General features: G+C 34.2%; 1 protein-coding gene across 1 annotated transcript in view; it reads left to right on the top strand.

Annotated features, from left to right (window-relative positions):
• Window positions 1–23,466, top strand: part of PTPRQ (protein tyrosine phosphatase receptor type Q) — a 193,453-nt gene that overhangs the window by 126,704 nt on the left and 43,283 nt on the right. Inside the window, exons 28-34 of the mRNA XM_059402405.1 lie at window positions 945–1,131; window positions 4,114–4,358; window positions 6,834–6,900; window positions 10,106–10,264; window positions 10,813–11,035; window positions 12,814–12,887; window positions 22,709–22,808. Of these exons, the coding sequence (XP_059258388.1) occupies window positions 945–1,131; window positions 4,114–4,358; window positions 6,834–6,900; window positions 10,106–10,264; window positions 10,813–11,035; window positions 12,814–12,887; window positions 22,709–22,808 (1,055 nt within the window). The remainder of the gene's footprint in view (window positions 1–944; window positions 1,132–4,113; window positions 4,359–6,833; window positions 6,901–10,105; window positions 10,265–10,812; window positions 11,036–12,813; window positions 12,888–22,708; window positions 22,809–23,466) is intronic.

Below are 23,466 nucleotides of genomic sequence, written 5' to 3'. Positions count from 1 at the left end.
AGTTTTTCAAACTGCACTCATGACCAAAATTTTTTTAATAAACTGGAGTAAAATTTCAAAGAGAAGAAAATATCAAAGTGCATTTCAGAAAGAAGTTGCATTTCTGGAAATTGTTTTCAAGTTGTAAAGAAGTGTGTATATGTATACATATAAGAGTATAAACACACACACATCCTGAGTTATATTACAAAATGTGCTTCCTTTTGGTAAGTCATAGTCAAAAAAAAAAATCAAATTCTCTGGGCCAACTACTTCAGATCTGTTTTTCTAAATCTCACCAAACTAAATAGATATTATTACTGCAATTTTACATACACAGAAAGTAAAACACAGAGAACATAAGTGATTTGTCAAATGCTACAGGAACTATTACATGACCAAGTTAGGATTTGAACCCTTACTGATTAATTACCCAAACCTGTATTCTTTCTCCTATAAAACATTGCAGTTGAGACTCTTAATCTAAGGAAACAAACTGAGGGTTGCTGGAGGGGAGGAGGTGGGAGGGATTGGGTGGCTGGGTGATGGGCATTGGGGAGGGTATGTGCTATGGTGAGTGCTGTGAATTGTGTAAGACTGATGATTCACAGACCTCTACCCCTCAAACAAATAATACTTTATATGTTGGTATAAAAAATGCAGTTGAAAGTAGAGTTTCATTGACACAGAGATAATACTTACTTGTTCATTAGATGGATTGATTGACTGTGATGGGTTAGTTTATTTTTTTTTTCTTTTACTTTCAGTTGTTGAAATAATTGCTTTTAAGTAGACTGTTAAAGTGGCACTTTAGATTTCCCAGGACAATCTGACTGCAAGAAAAAAACTAATTTAAATCTTGGCTAGATAAGTGTACCACACATAGCTTTGTAGTATTATGTTTTGGTGATTTGGATCTCAAGTGCAACTAACTTCCTTTAATTACTAGCTATTTTTTCCTATAGGTAGACAGTGATGAATTTAATATTTCCTTCATCAAGTCAAATGAGGAAAATAAGACCATAGAAATTAAAGACTTGAAAATATTCACAAGGTATTCTGTGGTGATCACAGCATTCACTGGAAACATAAGTGCTGCATATGCAGAAGGAAAGTCAAGCGCTGAAGTGATTGTTACGACATTAGAATCAGGTAAGGCATATTGCCCATCACTGCTAAAAGCTGACTGAGATTTAAGTGCCTTTTTTTTTTTTTTTTTTTAGAATTTCTCATACCACCCCTTAAAAAGGGTATGTTTTATAAGACATTTTTTAAGTGTATAAAATACAAAATTCCGTGATTCACCATAACTGATAAACGTGAAGTTTTCTATTTACATTTTTTAGGCAAAGAGGAATTATGTAGAATAATTGGTTCTTGGAAATACAGAAACATATTAGCTCATAATAATGTCCTAATTGTATTTTTTTGTATTTATTTAAACACTAAATATTTCAGAAATTGAGTTACCTTGCCTAAGAGAAGATTTTTCAAATGGTCTGTAGCCAATAATTTTTCATGTAAAATTCCATTTTAATTATTTCTATGATTTAAATGCACATTAAAGTAGTAATAGTCTATCATTATATAATCTGCAATTCAAAATTAGAATCCTGGTCATGCTTATCTTCTCTGTTTTTCTCACCTAATCAAATGACGTGTTTTTATTACATAACCTATTTAATAAATGTCAGAATCCATACAGATGTCCTCAAGTTCCTACAAACAGGGTCTGAATGAATAATAAGTTTGTAACCAATAGGAATTAAGTGTGGAAAGTCAGCTTCCCAGAACTTGCTTGCCCTATCCTCCTTCAGACTCCTGATGTTCTTTGCCACCAGATTTATCTTTGGAAAGAGCACATGAAGGGAAGTGTTGCTATAGTTTATTTGTTGCTCTCTGTAAGGTAAGTATAGGAGGTAAAACATGTTTTTTAGCTAGTCTTTTCATTATGTTATATGCTCTATTGTCTATAAAGTTATGGTTCTGCATTAGAAGATATCCTCAGCACCCTAAAATTTCATTTGTTTCCATTTTCCTGCCACATATAGCCCAGATACTTACTTTCTTATACTTTGTACTTCTCCCACATCTCACCTGGGAGGAAAGTTGCTGCTGAATTTGTTCACACTCATACCGTAAAGTACTGATTGTCAAATGGTACCCCTCACAAAGATATCATGGTTAAATAAATTATTACTAAATCTCTAAGAGTAGAATTTTAGAGGGAAAACCAAAGATATTTGGAAAATGGGAAATTCTTTCCAGCATTCAGAGAGTTATTTCACATATCCAACCTTAAACCTAATCTGATTTTTTAGAAAGAGTTCTTATTAAAAGAAAACATATTTTTTATATCATAGAAATGTATAACAGCAAATGTGACAATACATCTATCTTGAGCCAATTTAACTTTCACTTTAGCTATGCATTTTTCTACTTAATATTGATATTTGGCACTATACCATATTTATCTGTTCCTCTTTTTTTCCCACCGTTATTATTTGCTTTTTTTTTTTTTTGCTTGTTGCAGAGTTTTACCTATAAAGATATTTTATAAGATAATAAATAATAAATAAAAATACTAGAGCTTGAGCATCCGAGCTTTGCTAGCCAAATATTAGCAGCCTTATTCATGGAAATCCCCTTAGTATGGGAGATATATCCATTTCAGTTTGATCAAAATAAATATACTCATGCAGTCATTCATTTATATAGAGAACACTAATATGTAGTACAGCAAGAACTAGTTCTTATATTCATAAATTAATTTCATACTCACATATATCACTTTCTTTCATGATAATTCACTGACACTTAACTTTTGTGTATTAGGCTAATTTTTATTTTTCAAAAATAAGATGAAATATCTAGAATATATGAAGAACTCTCGAAACTCAAAAAAATTCCATTTAGAAATTGGGAAAAGACATGACCAGACATTTCATCATGAGGAGATATAGTGGGCAAATAAACTCATGATAAGATAGAGTTTCAGCATCATTAGCTATTAAGGAAATGTAAACTAGAACCACAATGAGATATCACTATGCATCTACTAGAACAGATAAAATAATAATTATAAAATAGTGATGATGCCAAATGCTGGCAAAGATACAAAGAGACTGGATCTCTTGTACATTGTTAGTGGGAAAGCAAAAGGATACAGCCACACTGAAAAATAGTTTGGCAGCCTTTTATAAAACTAAACATGCACTTAGAGCACATTACCTAGCAATCATATTCTTGGACAATTATCACAGAGAATTAAAAGTTTATGTTCACACAAACAGCTGTAAATGAGCATTAATAGCAGGTTTATTAGAAGTAACAGAAAAACTAGAAACAACCCAAATGCTTTTCTATGATTAAACAAACTTTGGTGTATCCAAAAACTGGAACACTGCTCCGTGATAAAAAAAAGAATGAACCACTGATACATACAACAACCTTGATGGAATTTAAGCATTATGCTGTTGTTTTCCTTAAAGTGACAGAACTATGAAGAACAATGGTTCGTGTTTTGGGAATGCATAGGGTGCAAATGCAAGGGGACAGCCGGGGAGGTTTCTCTATGGAAATGGAAAAGTTTCACACCTTATTTCTGGTAATGATTACAGGAATCTTTACATGGAATAAAATTGCATAGAACTACACACACATTTATGAAAACATGCAAGAGTGGTGAAACCCGATTAAGGCCTGGAATCTAATTAACAGTATTGTACTAAAGTCAATATCCAGGTTTGAGATTTGATATAAAACTAGTTAGTTAAGTTGTCACCACTGGTAAAAGTCGGGGGAATGTTCTGGGGGTATGTATGCACCACTTTCACAAATTCCTGTGAGTCTACATTATCTTTAAATAAGCAGTACAAAAGTCATGGGAATGCATTCTATATAAAAACAAATACATGTAAAAGTCAAAATAAATAAATAACCAAACTAACTGAATCACCATTATGATTTCTGTAGCCCACACATATCAGCCATTTTGCTTGTCTCCGTAGCATACATGGTTTAAATAATTTGTGTAACACATTTTAGAAGCAGACATTTAACACATATTTTAAATGGAGATTAAAAAGAGAAACAAAAAGTTTTAAAAACTAATTGCTTAATATTTCATTTTAGTCCCCAAGGATCCACCTAACAACATGACATTTCAGAAGATACCAGACGAGGTTACAAAATTCCAGTTAACATTTCTTCCTCCTTCTCAACCCAATGGAAATATCCAAGTATACCAAGCTTTAGTTTACCGAGAAGATGATCCTACCACTGTCCAGATTCACAACCTCAGTATTATCCAGCAAACTGACACATCCGTCATTGCGATGTTGGAAGGACTAAAAGGTGGACATACGTATAATATCAGTGTAAGCATCCATAGCTTTTAATGACTCCCCTGTCTTAAAAAGTCAATTTGCAAACTCAGCATCCAACACTAGTAGAAATCCAGAAATAAAATAAAGGGGGGAAAATGCATGTTAAAAGCAAGAGAGCAGTGATATGTAAAGAGAGATTCTACCTAAAGGGAGGCCATTTAAGTGTGATTATAAATGGAGAATGGAGAATGGAGAATGGAAAAGCAAATTTCAAAGGCAAAGGGCAGAAACAACGATTTACATGTTTGAAATTCACATACCTTTCACATATTAATTACTAAAGCTAAGCATTTTACATCCCAATTTTAAATGATCCATGTGTGTTTACAGACATACAGATATTCACACAATTTGTTCCAAAAATGTGTTTTTATAGTATGTCTTAAACTTTGCAAATAGAATTATATGGTCAGAATATCATCTTTTAAGCAACATAGAGTTCACCCTAAACATTGAAGTAGCTTAGTAATTAACTTTCCTACCTTCTTTTATGATTATCATGTAATCAGAACACTTACAAATAATTTATATTCATATATATGTTTTTCTCTATATTACATCTATATACCTGCATATCTTCATTTCTTCCTTCACTCACTATATATATATATATTTTTTAATATATGTATCTGTCCTGCTAGGATTCTTATTGCACACCCCATTATATGGACTTTCATTCTGTAAGGTAGAGGGAGGGTGGTTAGAAGAATGAACTGATCTGAGTTCAAATCCTGACTCTGTGATTTGCTTCTGAGCACTTGCCTCAATTCTGTACCTGTTTCTTTATCTAAAAAAAAAAAAAAAAACAAAACAGTAAATTCTGCTCTTGAAACTAATATTACACTATATGTTAACCAACTGGAATTTAAAGAAAAACTTGAAACCAAAAAAAAAAAAAAAAAGGAAAAAACAGTAATAGGAATAATGATTTCTTTATAAGATTATTGTAAGATTTAAAGAATTAGAGTTATAGGAAGCAGTGAGTTCTCCATGAGTTTTGCCTTTTGGGATAAGAGAAAAGAATAGGAAACAAAGTAGAACTAATTCATAATTTAAAAAAAATAGCAAAAACTTAATAGTAAAAAAGTTATCTAACTTACTGCTCAAAAAATGCAATTTATAGCTCCTCAACACCAAGGAATTTATTAACAATATATAACATCCCAACCTACTTAAACAAAACCTGCATATCTTCATTCAACAGGTTTACAAGTGACTTCTTTGTACAATGCAATTTGAGAAGCATACCTAACTTCATTTATTATCTCACTTAAATGTTAGGCTGTACCACAAAGAAGTAAAAATAATGTAGCACACCATAATATCACTTTCCATTTTTAAAATTTTAAAAAAATATTTTATTTATTCACTTAGAGAGAAAGAAAGTGAACACAAGTTGGGAGGGGGGTGGTGTGGAGGGGATGAGGTGGGAAAGGCAGAGGGAGAGGGAGAAGCAGACTCCCCACTGAGCAGGGAGCCCATGTCAGGCTCCGTTCCCAGGACCCTGGAATCATGACCTGAGCCTGAGCCGAAGGCGGATACTTAACCAACTGAGACACCCAGGCACCCTAATACTTCTTTCCTTAAATTTACAAGTTCCAATAAATATTTTCTTTAGATATTTTTTGACCCCATTTTTTAGGCTTTGTCTGTTTACTGTGCCCATGGCATCATATATATTACTATAATTTTAGTTTTGTAAGTAGCTATAGAGTGGAAGTATAGAAAACAAGTCAATTAGTTCCAATACACATACTATATTCTGAATTGTGTTTGTGAATGAGATTGGGCAAGAATATAGTCTCTGTTTTTATAGAGCAAAATAAAGTAAATAAAAGATTCTCTGTCTACCATTTCTTAAGCATTAAGTGAATTGAAAGGATCCCCATTTGTGTGAATCACCCTGTCTCTACAAACAGAAATGTTTTATGTGTATATGCTCCATTATGCAGGTTATAGTGTCGGATACTTCGGGGCAGGGGTGAAAAAGGGCATAAAGGCCAACTTTCAGAGGGATGATTTAATACAGGAAAACAAGGAGGTTGAAGGAATAGGATTTCATTTCAGAGAAGGGGAAAAAAAGAGAGTCTTGAATATGGACTTAAAGAAAGCCAGAGTTACCTAGCTACAGAGGGATGGCGCAGATGTGAGAGTAGAGGAAGGAGTGTAGACCTAGGGGCTTTTCTGCCTCTGCTCCTCCCACGGGTTCAAAGTGAAGCCACATCCTTCCTGGTCACCATGATAGGGCTGTCGAAGTCACTCACCCTTTGTTCTCAGGCCTTAGTACTGTAAGATAGTTTGAAAAACTACTTTGTTATGAATGATCTTCCTCCACAGATTGTATTCATTTGAGTAAGTGCAAGAAAAATATAATAAATAGGCTATGTTTGTTTTTAAAAATAGAATCATTTTAAAATTACATATGACCCTGATAAAAATAGTAACAAGATATTTCTCTTTTTTTAGGTTTATGCAATCAATAGTGCTGGCGCAGGGCCAAAGGTTCAGATGAGAATAACCATGGACATTAAAGGTACAGACATGAACTGCCTTCCTGTGAAATATTGTTGTCTTAATCAAAGAGTAATTATAATTGAATTCTATTATTAGAGTTAAGAATGTAGTCAAGCTTTTAAATGATACATATGCAATAATAAGCCTACATTTAGTGATAAACTCTGCTTATTAAAGCTATATTTAAAATGTCTAAATAATAATGCAAATTACCATCTTAAAGAGAATGCCCACCTGCTATTTATCTTACATTCTTTCCCTCTGAATTTAAAGTTTTCTAAGACAAATTTTATAGTCTGTTATTATGTTTTGTAGTTTTATTGAAAATTCATTGTTAAATTACCCATGGCTAGACTTTGACTAGTCTTAATTAAATTCCTTGACTGATCTTTATCTTGAAAGTAAAATTCTTTTTTAATCAGATAATGTTTACTGCACTACCATATATTCCGCTTTGTGATTCTGACTGTAAAGTAGATCGATCAATTCATTATTCTGACAGGTATTGTTTATAGAAAATATAATTAAGATTTAAGTCTGCCTCCCTCACACAAAACGATCCATGAAAACCAAAAGAGATTGTTAAGAAAAACTTAGGGCTAGTCAGTCATTCGGATTCTTTCTCTTCCTGACTGAAAACATACATGCAACTGTGCCATCTCTCTAAAAATCTATAGTAAAACCTGCAGAGATTAAAAAAATGAAACATACAGACCGTTAGTAGAATGCTCCTCATTCTGAAGCAAAGAGTAACTTTTCTTAGTCTTTTGTAAGCACAGCAGAGCAGAGTGATTAAACGAGCCAGATCAGACTATGGAGACTGAATCCTGGATTGGCCTCTTGATATCTGTTAGACTTTGGGCTAGTGTCTTAACCTCTATAAGTTGTAAAATGCAGATAAGGCTAGTTCCTACCTCACAGATTGTTGTAAAGATTAAAAGAGAGAATCTTTGAAAACCCTTAGGACAGTGCCTAGAAACTAGTACTATTAAGTACTATTAAGAAATATTCCCTGTAAGATGAAGCTGGTAAGTTTTGTCTTTTCATCAATGATAGTTTATGTAACTGTAGTATTATTTTAAAGTATTAAGATTTGCTTTTGCTTTTAATTCCAAACTACTTGGAACATGCAAATGCATAAGTTCTTCAAAAACATCAGCTGTTTTACAAAATGACTTCATAAAGAATGACTTATGTCATACCATGTTAATCTCTTTTTGTTATTCAGTGACAGACCAGTAAGTATGCAGGTAACGATGGCTTCATTTTATTAATTCTTTAGCAAAACTTCCTATGTGTATTGCTTTGATCATCCCCAGATAGAGATGATTTGTTCTGACTTTCCACTCCTTAGATAGGACAGATAGACTCGTGATTAGGTGTCTAGAAAAAATATGTGAGTACTGGTGGTACTGGTGAGGTGCTAGAGACTCATTTTTCTCCAATAATATGCATGATTATTTTTGATGACATGGAGTGGCCTTGAGTTAATAGTAGTGTCACTAAATTTGCATTTGACACATAATATACAGTTGGATAATCCTATCAGAATGCCAGATTCCTCTAACTGGAAACCTTTTCTTAGGGACTCCCCAGTGGCCTGGCTGAGTTTTCCAGAAATCCCTGAAATCTGAGGCTCTTGCTGCTGAATCCTTCCTTCCTTCTTGTCTCACACAGGTATTAGACCTGTGATCTGGGGTCTAAAGGCTCTTGCCGCCTACTTCTGTTCCCTGTTCCTTGACTCTTCATGGGTAGTTCCTCCAATAAACTTCCTAAACTTCTAATATTATTATAGCCCTTATATTACAGAGGAATGAGCTAAAGATCAAGCCAAAAAGATTTGATTGAAATCTTGGTATTTCCCTTTTACAGCTATGTGACATAAGGCCATTTCCTCATCTATAAAATGGAAATGGTATTGCCAATTTTATGGCATTATTGAGAGGCTTTTAAAAAAATTTTAATAAATATGGAAATTGAAGTTTGATTAAGCAACGTGCTGTGCTCCAACAGCTGGTCTACGCATATAGCTATGAGATGAAATGAAACAAGCAGAGCTCTTACAGATATTGATTTTGGAGACGTTTGTATGCATTGGCAGTAAAATGTGAATTATCATGGCACTTTCAGAAATTATTCTGGTAATACCTATTAAAGTTAAAAATATTTATGTATTTTGTTTCAGAAATTCTGTTCTTGGAAATCTATTCCATAGAAATAAAAGGATCAGTAAATAAGACTAAATATATAAGGCTATTTATTGCAGCAAATGTTCAAAACCAGAAGGAAAAGTGAATTCCCATTACTAGCTGAATGATTGAATAAATATGATGTCACACCCTGATATATAACATAATCATTAAAAAGAATGAGTTAGCCCCTGCTTGGTGACATAGAAAGACTTATATAAGTCATACATAAGTGAAGAAAGCAATATGTGGAGTGATTATAATACATGATATAGTCCCATTTAAAAAAATCAAAAGTGAGAATAATCTATCATGTATGACTTTATCTATTTTATATGGTTATGTGAACATGGAGAAAAATATGGGGGATATCATCCATATGTTTGGCGTGGATAAACTGTGGGAGGGATGTTGGTATGACTAGAATAGAAATTGATGAATCAGCTAAAGGAAGTAAAAGAAGAAAAAAACCACTAAAATATTGTATGATTTAATGCACTTATAAAAATTATATGAATGGGGGGCGCCTGGGTGGCTCAGTGGGTTAAGCCGCTGCCTTCGGCTCAGGTCATGATCTCAGGGTCCTGGGATCGAGTCCCACATCGGGCTCTCTGCTCGGCAGGGAGCCTGCTTCCCTCTCTCTCTCTCTGCCTGCCTCTCAGTGTACTTGTAATTTCTCTCTGTCAAATAAATAAATAAAATCTTTAAAAAAAAAAAAAAATTATATGAATGGGAACATAAATAATTTGATTTTTTTTAATATGTGAAGAGGACTCAGATGGGTAAAAATCACACCTGAGCCCTATTATCTCAAGCAATTATGAAATACATAATTTTAAAAAAAGAAATACATAATTAAAACTTCAGGAGATAATAATTGCTAACCATCTGTTATATTCAAACAAAACTCTGTTTCATTTGTCATTTGTCATCATTTTATATATAAATTGCCTGCATGAAATGAGAATTTAAAATTTTTTCTTCTCTTTAGAAACAAAAAAATCAATTGCAGTGGTATTTCTTCTTTGTTTAAAGCTCCAGCACGACCAAAAACCAAACCAACCCCTATTTATGATGCCACAGGAAAACTTCTTGTGACTTCAACAACAATTACAATCAGAATGCCAATATGTTACTACAATGATGATCATGGACCAATCAAAAATGTACAAGTGCTTGTAACAGAAGCAGGAGGTATCATCAACTGTTAACTTATCTTGTTAAATTAGAGTATGAATTGTTGAATGCTAAAGAAATTTCAGTAATTAGTAATATAAGGTTGATTACCTGTTATCACACAACTTTTGAGCTTAATACTATCAATATTATCATTAATTATACTAATCATTAATGTACACCTAAATTACTTGACAAAATTAAGAAAAGGCATAGTTAAAATATGTGATCTATTTATTCCATATACTGACTGGATTGCTTGATTTTGGCAAGATGGAGTTTTGATAGCTTCTTTGGAGGTATGAACAGGAGAGTTACCCTTGACTGAGAGAGGTTCTTTCAGTCTCTGAGAAGTTATCCTCCACAATAAAGCCTCAGTCATGTGGAATGGAAAAAGATAGGGTTCCCTGTTTATCCAGGTAGATCAGCTGAATCATCCCTTGTGGTTCACAGAGTGACGGATGTTGCATCCAGATTTTCCTCATGCAATTATAGAAATGCTCTTCAGAAATGTGAAAATACTTTCATATATTACTTGTTATTTTATCCTTTTTTTCTGAAAATAGCTCAGCATGATGGAAATGTAACAAAGTGGTATGATGCATATTTTAATAAACCAAGGCCATATTTTACAAATGAAGGCTTTCCTAATCCTCCATGTACGGAAGGAAAGACAAAGTTCAGTGGCAATGAAGAAATCTACATCATTGGCGCTGATAATGCGTGCATGATTCCTGGCAATGAAGACAGAGTTTGCAATGGACCTCTGAAACCAAAAAAGCAATACTTGTAAGTATAGTTGAAACTTACGAATGCATCGTGGCAGCAAGCAAGTCGACGTCTTTTATTCATCCATCTACCCATCTTTTTGTGTTTCCAATAAGCACATAATGTATCATGACCTGCTATGTGGTGAAGATCAATAAGATATTGTCCTTACATTCCCTAAAGGTACAGTTCTGTAGGGAAAGCAAGCAAGCTTAGAAGTAATTATGACTTGATATGGTAAGTGACATAAGAACAATATGAAAAACATGTAATTGGAGAACATGGATAGGAGAACTGAATTCTTTCTGTAAAAGATAATATGACTAACATAATATTTTGTGCTCTTCACTCAGTATTTTGCAACACGTGCTAATGTACGGGTTTTTAGAAACACTATCCTAATCTTTTAGTTGATGACATCTTCAGTTTATCAGTCATAGCAGTAATTTTGTCCTCTTTGTACTACCAAGCCACTCAATTAGTGACTGAAATATTTATAATTCACTTTAGTATTTGTCATTTTGTAGATCATAATAATCTAGTGTATTAAATACTACTGCTGATATTCTGGTTTTATTAAATGTTTTGCTAAATTAATCACTTATCTCCTGTTAAATTGACTGTGTTTTGTCATTTTAAATTTTAAATTTTTAAAATTTGTCAATTTTAATTTTAAATTATTTAATCTCCAAAATATAGTTTTTACTACTAAATTTGAAAAATGCAGCTAATTTCTTGTTTGCCTGATAGTTAAAGCATTATTAAATTCTTCATAAACATCCTAAGCCAAGTTAACATTAGAAAAACAGAAAGGTTAGACATTTGAAAAAATAGACTGTTGTATCATCAACTAATAAGTATAGTTACTTTGGTTACTAAGTCATTGCCTGAAATTTAATCATTATACATAGACAGTAATAAAATTACTTACTTATTTGTTTATTTAATACTTACTCAAATATTTAATATTTATTCAAAGTTTAATATTCAAATTTTATTTATTTACTATTCATTCAAATATTTTGATATTTATATTTATTCAAATATTTCATTTGAAATAAAATTTAATATTTATTCAAATATTTTTTATTTTGCATCTTTTTCCAACACAGACTCTTCACATAATCAATAAAATCATGAGAATTTGAGAAGGGTAGAGATTAAATTACAAACTGAAACTTATTAATATAAGTTGGTTTTGTACTTTAAAATGCTTAGATGTCTATCATTTTTAAATAAGGTAAATTTCAGTTATCTCTGAAAATGTTAGAATCACCCATTCTGTAACCATTTTCTGTTTCTTATGTCATAAATGCATAGAAAGTGAAAATACTTCTGTGCACACAGAAAATTAAGAAGAATTTTTCTTACTTTGTTAACATGTGAACAAAATAATTCTGTATGACCATTCCAAATCACTGGTATTTTTAAAGGTAGTTGAGGTATAGCAGTTATTATACTTTGTATTTGTAGGTATGTTTGTGTAACACTGTTTCACAGACATGAAACAATTTCATCCAAATAAATCTATGAGGGATGTAATCTTCATCTGTTTAAACTGCTGACCTCACGAGTCTGGCCAAACTTAATTACTCTCTTATGTTCAGGATAATTATTCATCTCACATAAGGATAGGATATATTGTTCTGGATGGCAACTGATTTCCAAGTTTGCATCTTATAAATACATTTTCTCTTAAATTAAAAATGTGCATTTTTCATTGCAATTTGTTAAATTGTTCATAGAAAAAAGTCATATACCATGCAAATTGTTGGTTTTTAATTTTTTTTATTTCATAGATTTAAATTTAGAGCCACAAATATTATGGGACAATTTACTGATTCTGATTATTCTGATCCTGTTAAGACTTTAGGTAAGATATATTCTGTAATTTAATTCCATTGATAATCTCAGCATGGTAATCATAGTTGTAACATTCATTAGTAAATATATTAATCCATGACTGAATGTTCTCAATGTAAATTCATTTCAAGGTTAAGTAGCCTGACAAAGAAAAAAATAGTATTTGTGATATTTTTTTAAGTGATGGATGTTCCATCTATTCAAATCTGGACATCGATTTCAATATGGTGTTAGTTCTATGCTGATGTGTACTAGCATTATACTAAGCAAATGTTTACTTGGCTGTTTAATATATAATCTCATATGTAAAACATTTTTACTTAATAAAGAAAGGAAAAGGTTTATGGAAGTTTTCCTGAAATAATCTTAAAAACTAGAAACTTACCAGCTGTTTTAAAGTTTATTTTCTTTCTAATCAAGTCTTTCATGAGTTTTTATGATCTCTCCCCAATCAGGCTGAATAAAACAGAAGTACAGTTTAGTCCAATGCCAAGTGTTTTCCTCCACTTCCTCCCCACCCCCATCTTTACCATCATCATCATCATCTTCTAGACTCTTTGTGTGTAGTAACTAATGGACTCTTCACAACTGTCTTTTAATTGATACCAGTAGTTCTCAACCAGAGTGATTTTACTCTCCAGGGAATATGTAGCAATGTCTGTGGCCATTTTTGGTTGTCTGGTTGTCACAATTATGGGCCAAGCTACTGGTATTTAGTGGGTAGACGCCAGAGAGGCTGCTGAACATCCTGTATTGCCCTGGACAGTCTTTTCAGCAAAGAATTTAGTGCATAATGTCAATAGTGCCAAGATGGAGAGAAGCTTTTAGGTGCTGTTAGCTCCACTTTATAGATGAGGAAACCAAGGCCCAGATTAAGTAATTAAGTGGCTCAACCAGTATTCTAGCACAGATTCCATAACCATTACAAATAGAAAAATAAGACTTAGACCTGGATTCAAAACTTGACTCTGCCACTTGAGAAAATAATTTCTCTAAACCTCAGTTTCCTATTTAGAAAATGGTGATGAGAGTGTCCACTTGAAAGACTTAAATAAAATAGTGTATATAAAGATAGTAATATTTTATAGTTAGTAAAATTTTAAATACTTAATCACTTCTTTTTGGATAAGTTATAATCAAGGATTATAGAAATACACGGTTTTTTAGGAAAAATTATTTCCCTAGGATTTCTCCCTAATACATTGTAGCTTCCAATTTTCTCTGTATCAAGCTCTTACAATGTGTACCTTTGTGTGCCATTCAGATCCACAGTATAATGTGAGTTGCAACAGATTTCAGTGAGAGTTGTGGCTGGAAGAAGGTAGATTTTTCCATTATACTAAGTTAGAAATTCTCCTCTGGTTGAGGAAGTTTTAATTGTCTAAAAAGTCAGCTTCAGCAACCTCTACTTAGTTAAGGAAATTTTCAGTCTTGAAGAAATAGGGGGCTTTATGGTTGGCTACATAGATGTTTATAGAGGAATAACTTGAATTTCTTTGCCTCAACTGTCTTATTCCATGAAATCAATAGTTTGATTAATTAATTTTACCCAGTAATTCAATCATTTTACATTTGGCTGACTAGACTTGTGGTTTTGAAATGGTGTGGAGTATTTCATCATTTGATAGGTGAGTGGATCACACCCTGACACCACCACAGTGAACTAAATGTCTTGATGGCACCAACATCATTTCCTTTAGGTCAGAGCATTCAGAAACTATTACGACAACAAAAGGGTGATCCTGGTGTGTTTACCAATGGAAGATAAGAGACACAGACAAAGTGTCTGTGTTCATGTTCATGTATCTAACAGAGATGACATTTTGTAGGAACAGTGCTGAAGATGTTGCCTCGCTGTGTAGTTTTCTTGTGTGTTATGTCTCTCATAGATTGCTGGTTTCATGCAGATTATCGATGTGAAGATATGTTCAGTCAGTTCTCTGAGTGATGAAGTTAACAACACCCAGAGTAATAGGAATGAAAAAAGGGGAAAGACAAGCATGCGAAACCATGATGTTCAAGGATGTGATTTCTCACATTCTGTCAAATAGGTTCTCTCTGGCTGAGGGTGGACCTCAACTAGTACTTTGGCTGCAGGTGGTTTCAAGGTGCTCCTCGGTGATGCTCTTCTTTTTCTTCCTTTCTCTCGCCACCAATTCAGTGGAATAAAATAATTCTAGAAGGTAGCAGAAATATGCCATGAGTTCTCTCATTCCTTCTTTGAAATCATGACTATCCCCACCCCAGTCATCCAGGTACTAATGTCTGTGTGCCCTGGTAATAACAGAGGTCTAAAGGGGATGCAAGATGTGGAACAAAGAGCAGAGCAGAGGATCTGGTCAAAATCAGTGAAGGAAGCACTGGTGAAATGTAGATTCAACATATAAGGTAGAAAGTCATTGGGTTGGGTAGTTACAAGGAACGGTCCCGTACATCTGTGATCTAATTTTTCAGAATTTGTACATTATTTGTAGACCAGGGACATAAGAGAAGCTGTTCAGGCTCCTCCTTTAAGTTTCCTCAATGGATTTTCTTCTGATAAACAATGGCTTTGTATTAGGCTTCTGCCCTATAATCTTACTCTGGATTGATCACATGAGTTCTGCTATCAAGATAGTCATTTAAAGTTAGTGAAACCATGACAGGCAGGAGTGGAGAAAATGGTTAGGAGTGCCACCCTGAGTGGTGGTGAAATGAAATGTGTACTTTGGGAATATGGAGTGGACCACTGGAGCAGAATTCCTCAGTGTCTGGAAACGTAGCCCAGTCATCTGGCTGGTTAATGGACTTACTACCATCAATTTCTGTCCTCATATTACACCTGACTATTAGATCTTACAGTTCTGTGGATATCAGATTCAGCTTGATGGGTCAGGCACCAAAGAGTACCCTCCAGAAATGGCCATGATCCATGATTTGACATTAATAAAAGACCATGGACTTACAAGAGTTTGGTGGGGGGTGGTGAGGAATTGCCAATGAAGACGTAGTAGGACTCAAAAAGGAAATAAACATAAATATTTCTACATTGGTCAGTGATAAGAATGGTTTCATGGCAGTGAAAATGGGAGCAAGCAAATAGGGAGCAAACAGTGCATTGATGCAACACTCCGGTATCATCAGAATATTACAATGGATGTTCAAGTCCTTGTTTATCTCAAATATGTCATGTATTAGGATGAGTGATACCATTTGCAACAGACTAGAGGCTCCCAACATTCCTAACAAGCCTGCTGAGAAGTTATGTGTGTATGTGATCTCAGACTTCAGTGAAAGAAGTGAGGATCCCATCTAGGTCTTCAAACCACCCGTGGATACACATTCCTTCACTGGTATTTAGCATAGCACAGGCAGTGAGCTCCAAGCAAAGTAAAATCAGGATTTAAGTCTTTGCAAGACTGTCTTTTTAAGTTAATATAGAGTATACATTTCCAAGACAGACCATTTTGACAGTGGTTGGGCATCTTATGAATACTATTATTTGGAAGTTAAAATTAGGGGTAAAAGAATCACTGTAGACTGATCAACTAAAAGATTTAAGTTTATTGAAAAGGGCTAACAAAAACACAAGTAAAAGGGGACCAGGCAGGGCTTTGCTGAATAAGTATGAGTATGTGGAAGAGGAGTTTGCGTTTAGGGTAATCTTTATGGCCTGTAGGAATAAACAGGGGAAATGACATATGCCATTATTTTAATCCTAAAAAATACCTACAATTTATTTGATTTTGTTTTCACTCAGAATGAGCATTAGCATTTTTACTAGCAAAACTCATAAGGATTGTCTTAAACTCTTCTTAAAAATCCTCGTTAGGCACATAGGTTTATGGAAACTGCTCATCGGCAATGTTTTGATTACAAGGTTTAATTATAGAGGATTCCTGTGATTTGAAAACCAGACACTGCTTTCTGCACCTTTCCGGGCTTCATTAAAGTGGAGCAAGATGAAACCTTAAACCCCATGGCAAAGGCACTCTGTGATTGTTTTCTTTTGTCATAACACTTCTCATTTAATTACTATGCTAACAATGAGAAGTTCCAAAATGCTCACTTAGAAGCAGAAGTAGGGAGTCGCTATGTATTTTTTTTGCAGCAAAAGGATCACTTGCTTCCAAGACACCAGACAAATGAGGAAAGTTTTATGATGTTAACGAGGCAGTGGTAATGTGGTGCTGAACCTCATAAACTTTGGAGTCAGACAGGGATATTTCAAGCAGTATGGGCATATATTGAATTTATGTAGCCTTGGGTTCATTACTTTAACAAATTAATTTCTGAAATCTTATTTCCAAAATGAAAATAATAGTACCCACCTCATCAGCTAACTGGAAGGGCAAATCAGATGAATGAATGATGAATAAATATGAAATGTTTATTAATTAAGATAATTATTGATGTGCCAAGGCTTTTATGAATATTTTTTTATATAACTACACATCCTCTTCACAACCCTATTAACAAAATCCCCTATTTATAGGTATCCTCAATTTATTGCTAAGAAATCTGAAGGTGGGTCTTTAAAGCAACTTGCCTGAGGCTACAGAGCTGGGACAGGGTAGCCCCAGCTTTTAGAGCCAGGCAGCCTGACTCAGGTCAGCTCTGTGCTTGTAACCACTAGACGCATTGCTTGGAAATTGCTATGTGTCTGAGTCCATTGCAGTTGCCCTGCTCCTAGGGATGTTTCTGCTCCCACAGACTTACTGTCCTTGTGTACCATTTTCTCCTCGCAACATTCTTAATTACATTCAGCTGTTTTTTTTAAATCATCTTTTTCTCCTAGCTTTTTGAGATTAGGATTCACACATGAGTATGCTTTACTTTTGCACAAAAAGATACAAAAATTCCTTTTTTTTTTTTTTTTTTAAACAAGGAGTGTTTCTTTACACCCTGGAAACCACTACTTATTGTCTACTTTTAATATTTTGCCAAACTGATGCATGAAAATATGTCCAGGGTATTTTATTTTATTTATTTTTAAATATTCTCTTTATTTATCTGAGAGAGAGAGAGAACATGAATGGGGGAAGGGCAGAGGAAGAGGGCAGAGGTGGTAGAAGCAGGCTCCCTGCTGAGCAAGGAGGCCAATGCAGGGCTCGATCCCAGGACCGCAGTATAATAACTAGAGCCAAAGGTAGATGCTTAACTGACTGAGCCACTCAGGTGCCCCTAGGGTGTTTTAACTTACATTTCTTCAATTATGAAATTGAGTGACTTTTAATAAATTCTTTGTGCAGTACATGAACATCTGGGATGAACAGTACTGTCCAAAAGAGAAGAGATCCTTAAACTTGAGTTCTGTTATAACAATTTGTTTTCTTTTAAGATTAATAATGATATTAGAAGATTTTTCACATGACATTCATCTATATCAAGAGCCAGATGTGTCCAATGAGCTTTATAATTCATTTAATTCAGCTTCCGCTTAGAGTTAGAAAACTGGCTTATAGCAGATCTATCACCTGAAGTGAAATAATAATAATTTCAATCAAAAAACACTTATGAAAAATTAGTGCTTTATAATTATGTTTGCTTAATTACAGCAGCACATTTTATCAGGCAAATAAAACACAATTTAATGTGACCTTTTTTAGGACTTTAAGTTTGGTCAGGAAATGACTTCTGCTTATTACAGAGAGAATCATGTTGATATTTTCAAGTGAAAGAATTCCATGTCATATGGAAGGATTTGGAGAAGTGACTTCATTTCAGACAGTAATGCTCTGTGGGTATATGCATAGCAGTGAATCAGAATTTGTGCTCAACAGTCATGGTACACTTTGTCCTTTCCTACTAGTACATTTGTAATACATGTGCCCAAAAGGATTACATACTGTTTATTAATACATTGTATGTCATTTCCTCACTTCACTTGGCTAGTGCTTTGAAACCGTAATCTAATCTGAAACATTTTTTTGTGGTCTATGAAATCATTTTTTTCCCCACTGGGTTCGAAGGTCCAATGATTAAGTATTACCTAATAAAGAGGATTCTTTATTCATCTTCATGTATTTCCTTTCCCATAAACATCCAATTAGAGTCAGCATATGAAAATTCTTAAAACAAGCCATTCACATGTTAACATATAAAAAAGAGGGTATCTAAAATACTGTATGAGCTAGGTGCCGCTTTCCAGTCTCCTAACTTAGCTGGAGATTCTAGATGTCCATGAAACTCTGGAAACAGTTTTTAAGAGTCAGTATTCATTTGAATCCACCAGGCAAAATAGCCACAGGAACCCTTTCCTATTGTTAACATTTCATAAGCACCAAGCCAGGGGGAAAAAATTAAAACACCAATTCTTGCCTGTTACATAGTTAGTTAACCCATTTTATTTTGTCACTTAACTTTAATACTTTTTACAGGACAATTTTAAATGATAACTCGTGTAACTTAAAAATGGTTATAATTGTAATAGTTGTTTCTAAGTAAATGATAAATATCTTGCATTTCTTATTTGTTTCAATGTTTGATCTTTAACCTGAAAATTTTTAGTGTCTATTTCAAAACTAATATTTATATTAATTAGTAAATTTAGCAAATTTACTAATGAATGTTCGATTTATTGAGCATTTATTATGTATCTGGTATTATTCTCAGAACTGGGAATATAGTTTTGAATAAAACAAAGACTCCTGTCCTCAGGGAGCTTTACACTCTGGGCAATGAACAATGAGGACTATAAATAATAAATGTATTGTAAGATATATTAAAGTGTGATAAGAGCAGTAGAGAAAAGAAAAAGTAGAATGGAGTACAGTTGAGGTAGAAGGCAGAAGGCAGAAGTGAGAAAGTTGGAGCTTTCAGTTTTAAATAGAATGATGTCTTAGTCTGCTTAGGCTAGACTAAGCATAACAAAATGCCATAGGCTGTATAGCTTAAACAACAGAAATCTTGCTCACAGTTCAGGATGCTAGGAGTCCAAGAACCAAGTTCCAGTCATTTTGTTGTGTGGTCAGGGCTCTCTTACTGGCTGACAGAAGATCTCCTTCTTACTGCGTTCTCATGGGGTCTTTCCTCAGTCTCTGCACATAGAGGGAGAGAGATACCTTTCTGGTGTCTCTTGTTATAAGAACACTAAGTCTATTGGATTAGGGCGCAACCCTTATGACTTCATTTAATGTTAGTGACTTCCTAACTCCAAATACAGTCATACTGAGGGGTTAGGGTTTCAACATATGAATTTTGGAAGAACACATATATTTGATCCATTCAGGCTTCATTGAGGTGATCTTTGAGCAAACCCTCAAAGGTTATGAAATGGCTACTCAGACAGTATACAAGGGGGAATACTTTTCCAAGCACTGGAAGAAGCTGGTGCAAATGCCCCATGACCTGATATGTTCCAAGAACAACAAGGGGGCCAGTCTGGCTCCAGCAGAGCGAGAAAGGTAGAGATTAAAAGAGAAGTCAGAGAGATAACAGGGAGTCAAAGAGTTAATGAGGGACCAGATCTCAGAGGCCATTGGAAGGACTTTGGCTTCTCCCTGTGAGAGATGAGGAGGATTTTAATTAGAAAGGTAATGTTATAAAAAGGATTGCTCTTCCTGCTGTATTGAAAATAAATGGGAAGAGCACAAGGGTGAATCCAAGACTTGTTAGGTATCTATACAATAATTTGTGCAAAGCAGGGTGGTGGCCTGGCTCAGGATCCTGGCAGCAGAGGGGATGAGAAATGAATGCAGCTTACACAAAGTTTTGAATAGTATAATGAAACCCTAAATCCTTACTAATTAAATGTAATAGTTTTTAACATTTTATTACACTTGTTTTATTTACACATTTGTTCCTTTATTTCTGAAGTATTTTAAAGTAAATCACACAGGGGTGCCCAGGTGCTTCAGTCATTAAGCCTCTGCCTTGGGCTCCGGTCATGATCCCAGACATCCATCCCCCGCATTGGGCTCCCTGCTTAGCAGGGAGCCTGCTTCTCTCTCTCCCACTCCCGCTGCTTGTGTTCCCTCTCTCGTTGTGTCTCTATCTGTCAGATAAATAAATATAAATCTAAAGGAAGGAAGGAAGGAAGGGAGAAAGGGAGAAACAAAAGAAAAGAAAAGAGAGAGAGAGAGAGGGAGGAAAGAAGGAAATCACACAATGCATTATGTTCCACTATTTAGTATGTTTCTTTAATAAGAACATTTCTATTGTCACAGTTAAATAAAATTAATGATAAATAAAATCCTTAATATATAATATTCTACATATTTTCAAATCATCTTCTGTTTTTTTCTTCATAATATGTCTGAATCAGGACCCCAGTAAGAGGTCCATTTATTATTTTTTGTTGTTGTGTCTCTCAATCTCTTTTCTTCTTCCTCTTTTTTCCCCTATGCCATAGATTCATTTAGGCAACCACATGAGTTGTTCTATGGGTGGTCCCATATTCTGATTGTTTGTTTTCTCTAGGGATGATTTAATTTTTATTCCTTCCTCTACTTTCTTAAAATTAGAAATAAGATCTAAAGGTTTGAATATTCACAATTAACATTTTTGGCAAGGCTATTTTGCAGGTGTTGGCTGCCTAGATTAAATTACCTCTCATCAAGAGGCATATAATATCTGGTTGTCACATTTCAATGATGTTAAAATTGATCAGTGGGTTTAGTTATAGTGACAGCATGATCCTACATTGGCAAGTTGGGTTTTTCCCCCTTGTTATAACCAACAAATAATCTGTAGGATGAAAGTTTAGTGTCCTGTTAATATCCAATTCCTTTCAACCTACCTCCTAATCATTAAGGATGGATTTATGATTGTTACCTAAATCACTTACTTTATTAGGAGTGAAAAACTAATTTCTAATTGTATTATTCCTTCTGCACTTACTAAATGGAACTCTCCTCTCAGAAGATCTTTATTGCCTTATGTAGGACTATTTTTTTTTAATTCATGAAATATAGTTCATATGAGAAAGTTAGGAAAAAATGCCTACTTTTTTCCCTTTAATTGCTTACTTTTAAAATAAGGAAATGGTAGTCTGGCTATAAGCACTATTTACAGATTAAAAGTTGGTGTATTTTTTTTATTTCTCTTTCAATGAATAATATTAGAACTTGTAGATTTTTATATATTGAATCTGTTTCCACCAATTCCAGTTTTTATTCATCATAAAATTTGAATTGTTCTCTCTTTAACCAGTGGAAACTTCTGTAAGATGATCTTTAGTTCTTTCTGTATCATTAGTCTTTTTGATAGCTTCTTGGCTGTCTGGCCCCACTAGATGTCCCAAATTCCTTTTGTTTGCTTATCACACTTTGATTTCTATCTCTCCAAGTTTCCTTAGTTTCTTTTAATGAAAAGTGTATGTATTTTGAAGATGGAGGCACCAGAATTTCCTAGGATATTGTCAATGTGTTCTACGAGAGAAAAAGAGTCAAATATGACTTCAGAGTTTTTGGACTGAGTAACTAGATCAGTGAAGTTACCATCCACTAAGAGGTAGAAAGATGCAGTTGAAATGAAGGAGTTACAGGAGTTCAATCTAGATACTGATTTTGAAATTTTAATTACATTTCTAAGTAAAGATATATAGTAGGCAAGTGGATACTCACGTCTGAAGTTCGATAGATAGCAATTACGTTGTCATCATCCTATGTTGAAAATTAAAACCACAAGACTGCAGGGGCTCACTAAGGTCGTGAGTTTAGATAGAAAAAAGAAGAGGTCCAAGGTCTGAGACCCAGATTTAGAAAACCTAGGAGAAGAAGGAGAACAAACATATATGTTTACCTTATTAGCATTCTTGAGAAACATTCCAAGAAAATATTTTTCTGTGTTTTGAGACCCCAGTAGTATTTCAGAATAATAATCACTAATAATGTTCTACTTCCTCTTCAGGTGAAGGACTTTCTGAAAGAACTGTAGAAATTATACTTTCCGTCACTTTGTGTATCCTTTCAATCATTCTTCTTGGGACAGCTATTTTTGCATTTGCAAGGTAAGATTTATTTGTACTCACTTCCCTAAGCTGCGTTATGGACATTATTCAGTCATTTCCAATCAGGAGACAAAAGCCACAATACTCATTTGAATGGGGAATATTTAATTTAAAAAATTGCTAACTAGTTGAAATAGTTAACTACTATAGGTGATAAAAGAACTCTCATGGGGCGCCTGGGTGGCTCAGTGGGTTAAAGCCTCTGCCTTCGGCTTGGGTCATGATCCCAGTGTCCTGGGATCGAGTCACACATCTGGCTCTCTGCTCGGCAGGGAGCCTGCTTCCCTTCCTCTCTCTCTGCCTGCCTCTCTGCCTACTTGTGATCTCTGTCTGTCAAATAAATAAATAAAATCTTAAAAATTAAAAAAAAAAAAAAAAAAAGAACTCTCAAGGGTCCAGAAGTAACAAATCCTACAAAACGGCTGCTCTCTGAAGGCTGAGTAAGAATGGACAATAAAGGAACTAAGAATTAGAAGTCTCACTCCAAAGTTTGACATAGAATGTCTACGACAGGCACATACAGCCTGTCACCTAGCAGCAACCCGCAAGCAAAGAAAATGTCAGAGGGAAGAGCCTCTGAGCTGTTGTGGGAAGCTAACTGTCATGAATGGAAGATAGGCAGACTTGAATTGGTCTGTAGAAACAGCCCATCTTGCTG

This window comes from Mustela nigripes, chromosome 6, assembly GCF_022355385.1.
Source record: "Mustela nigripes isolate SB6536 chromosome 6, MUSNIG.SB6536, whole genome shotgun sequence".
In the NCBI taxonomy this organism is placed as follows: Eukaryota; Metazoa; Chordata; class Mammalia; order Carnivora; family Mustelidae; genus Mustela; species Mustela nigripes.
Note: the sequence above shows the minus strand (reverse complement) of the source record. Positions and strands in the feature narration are given on the sequence as shown.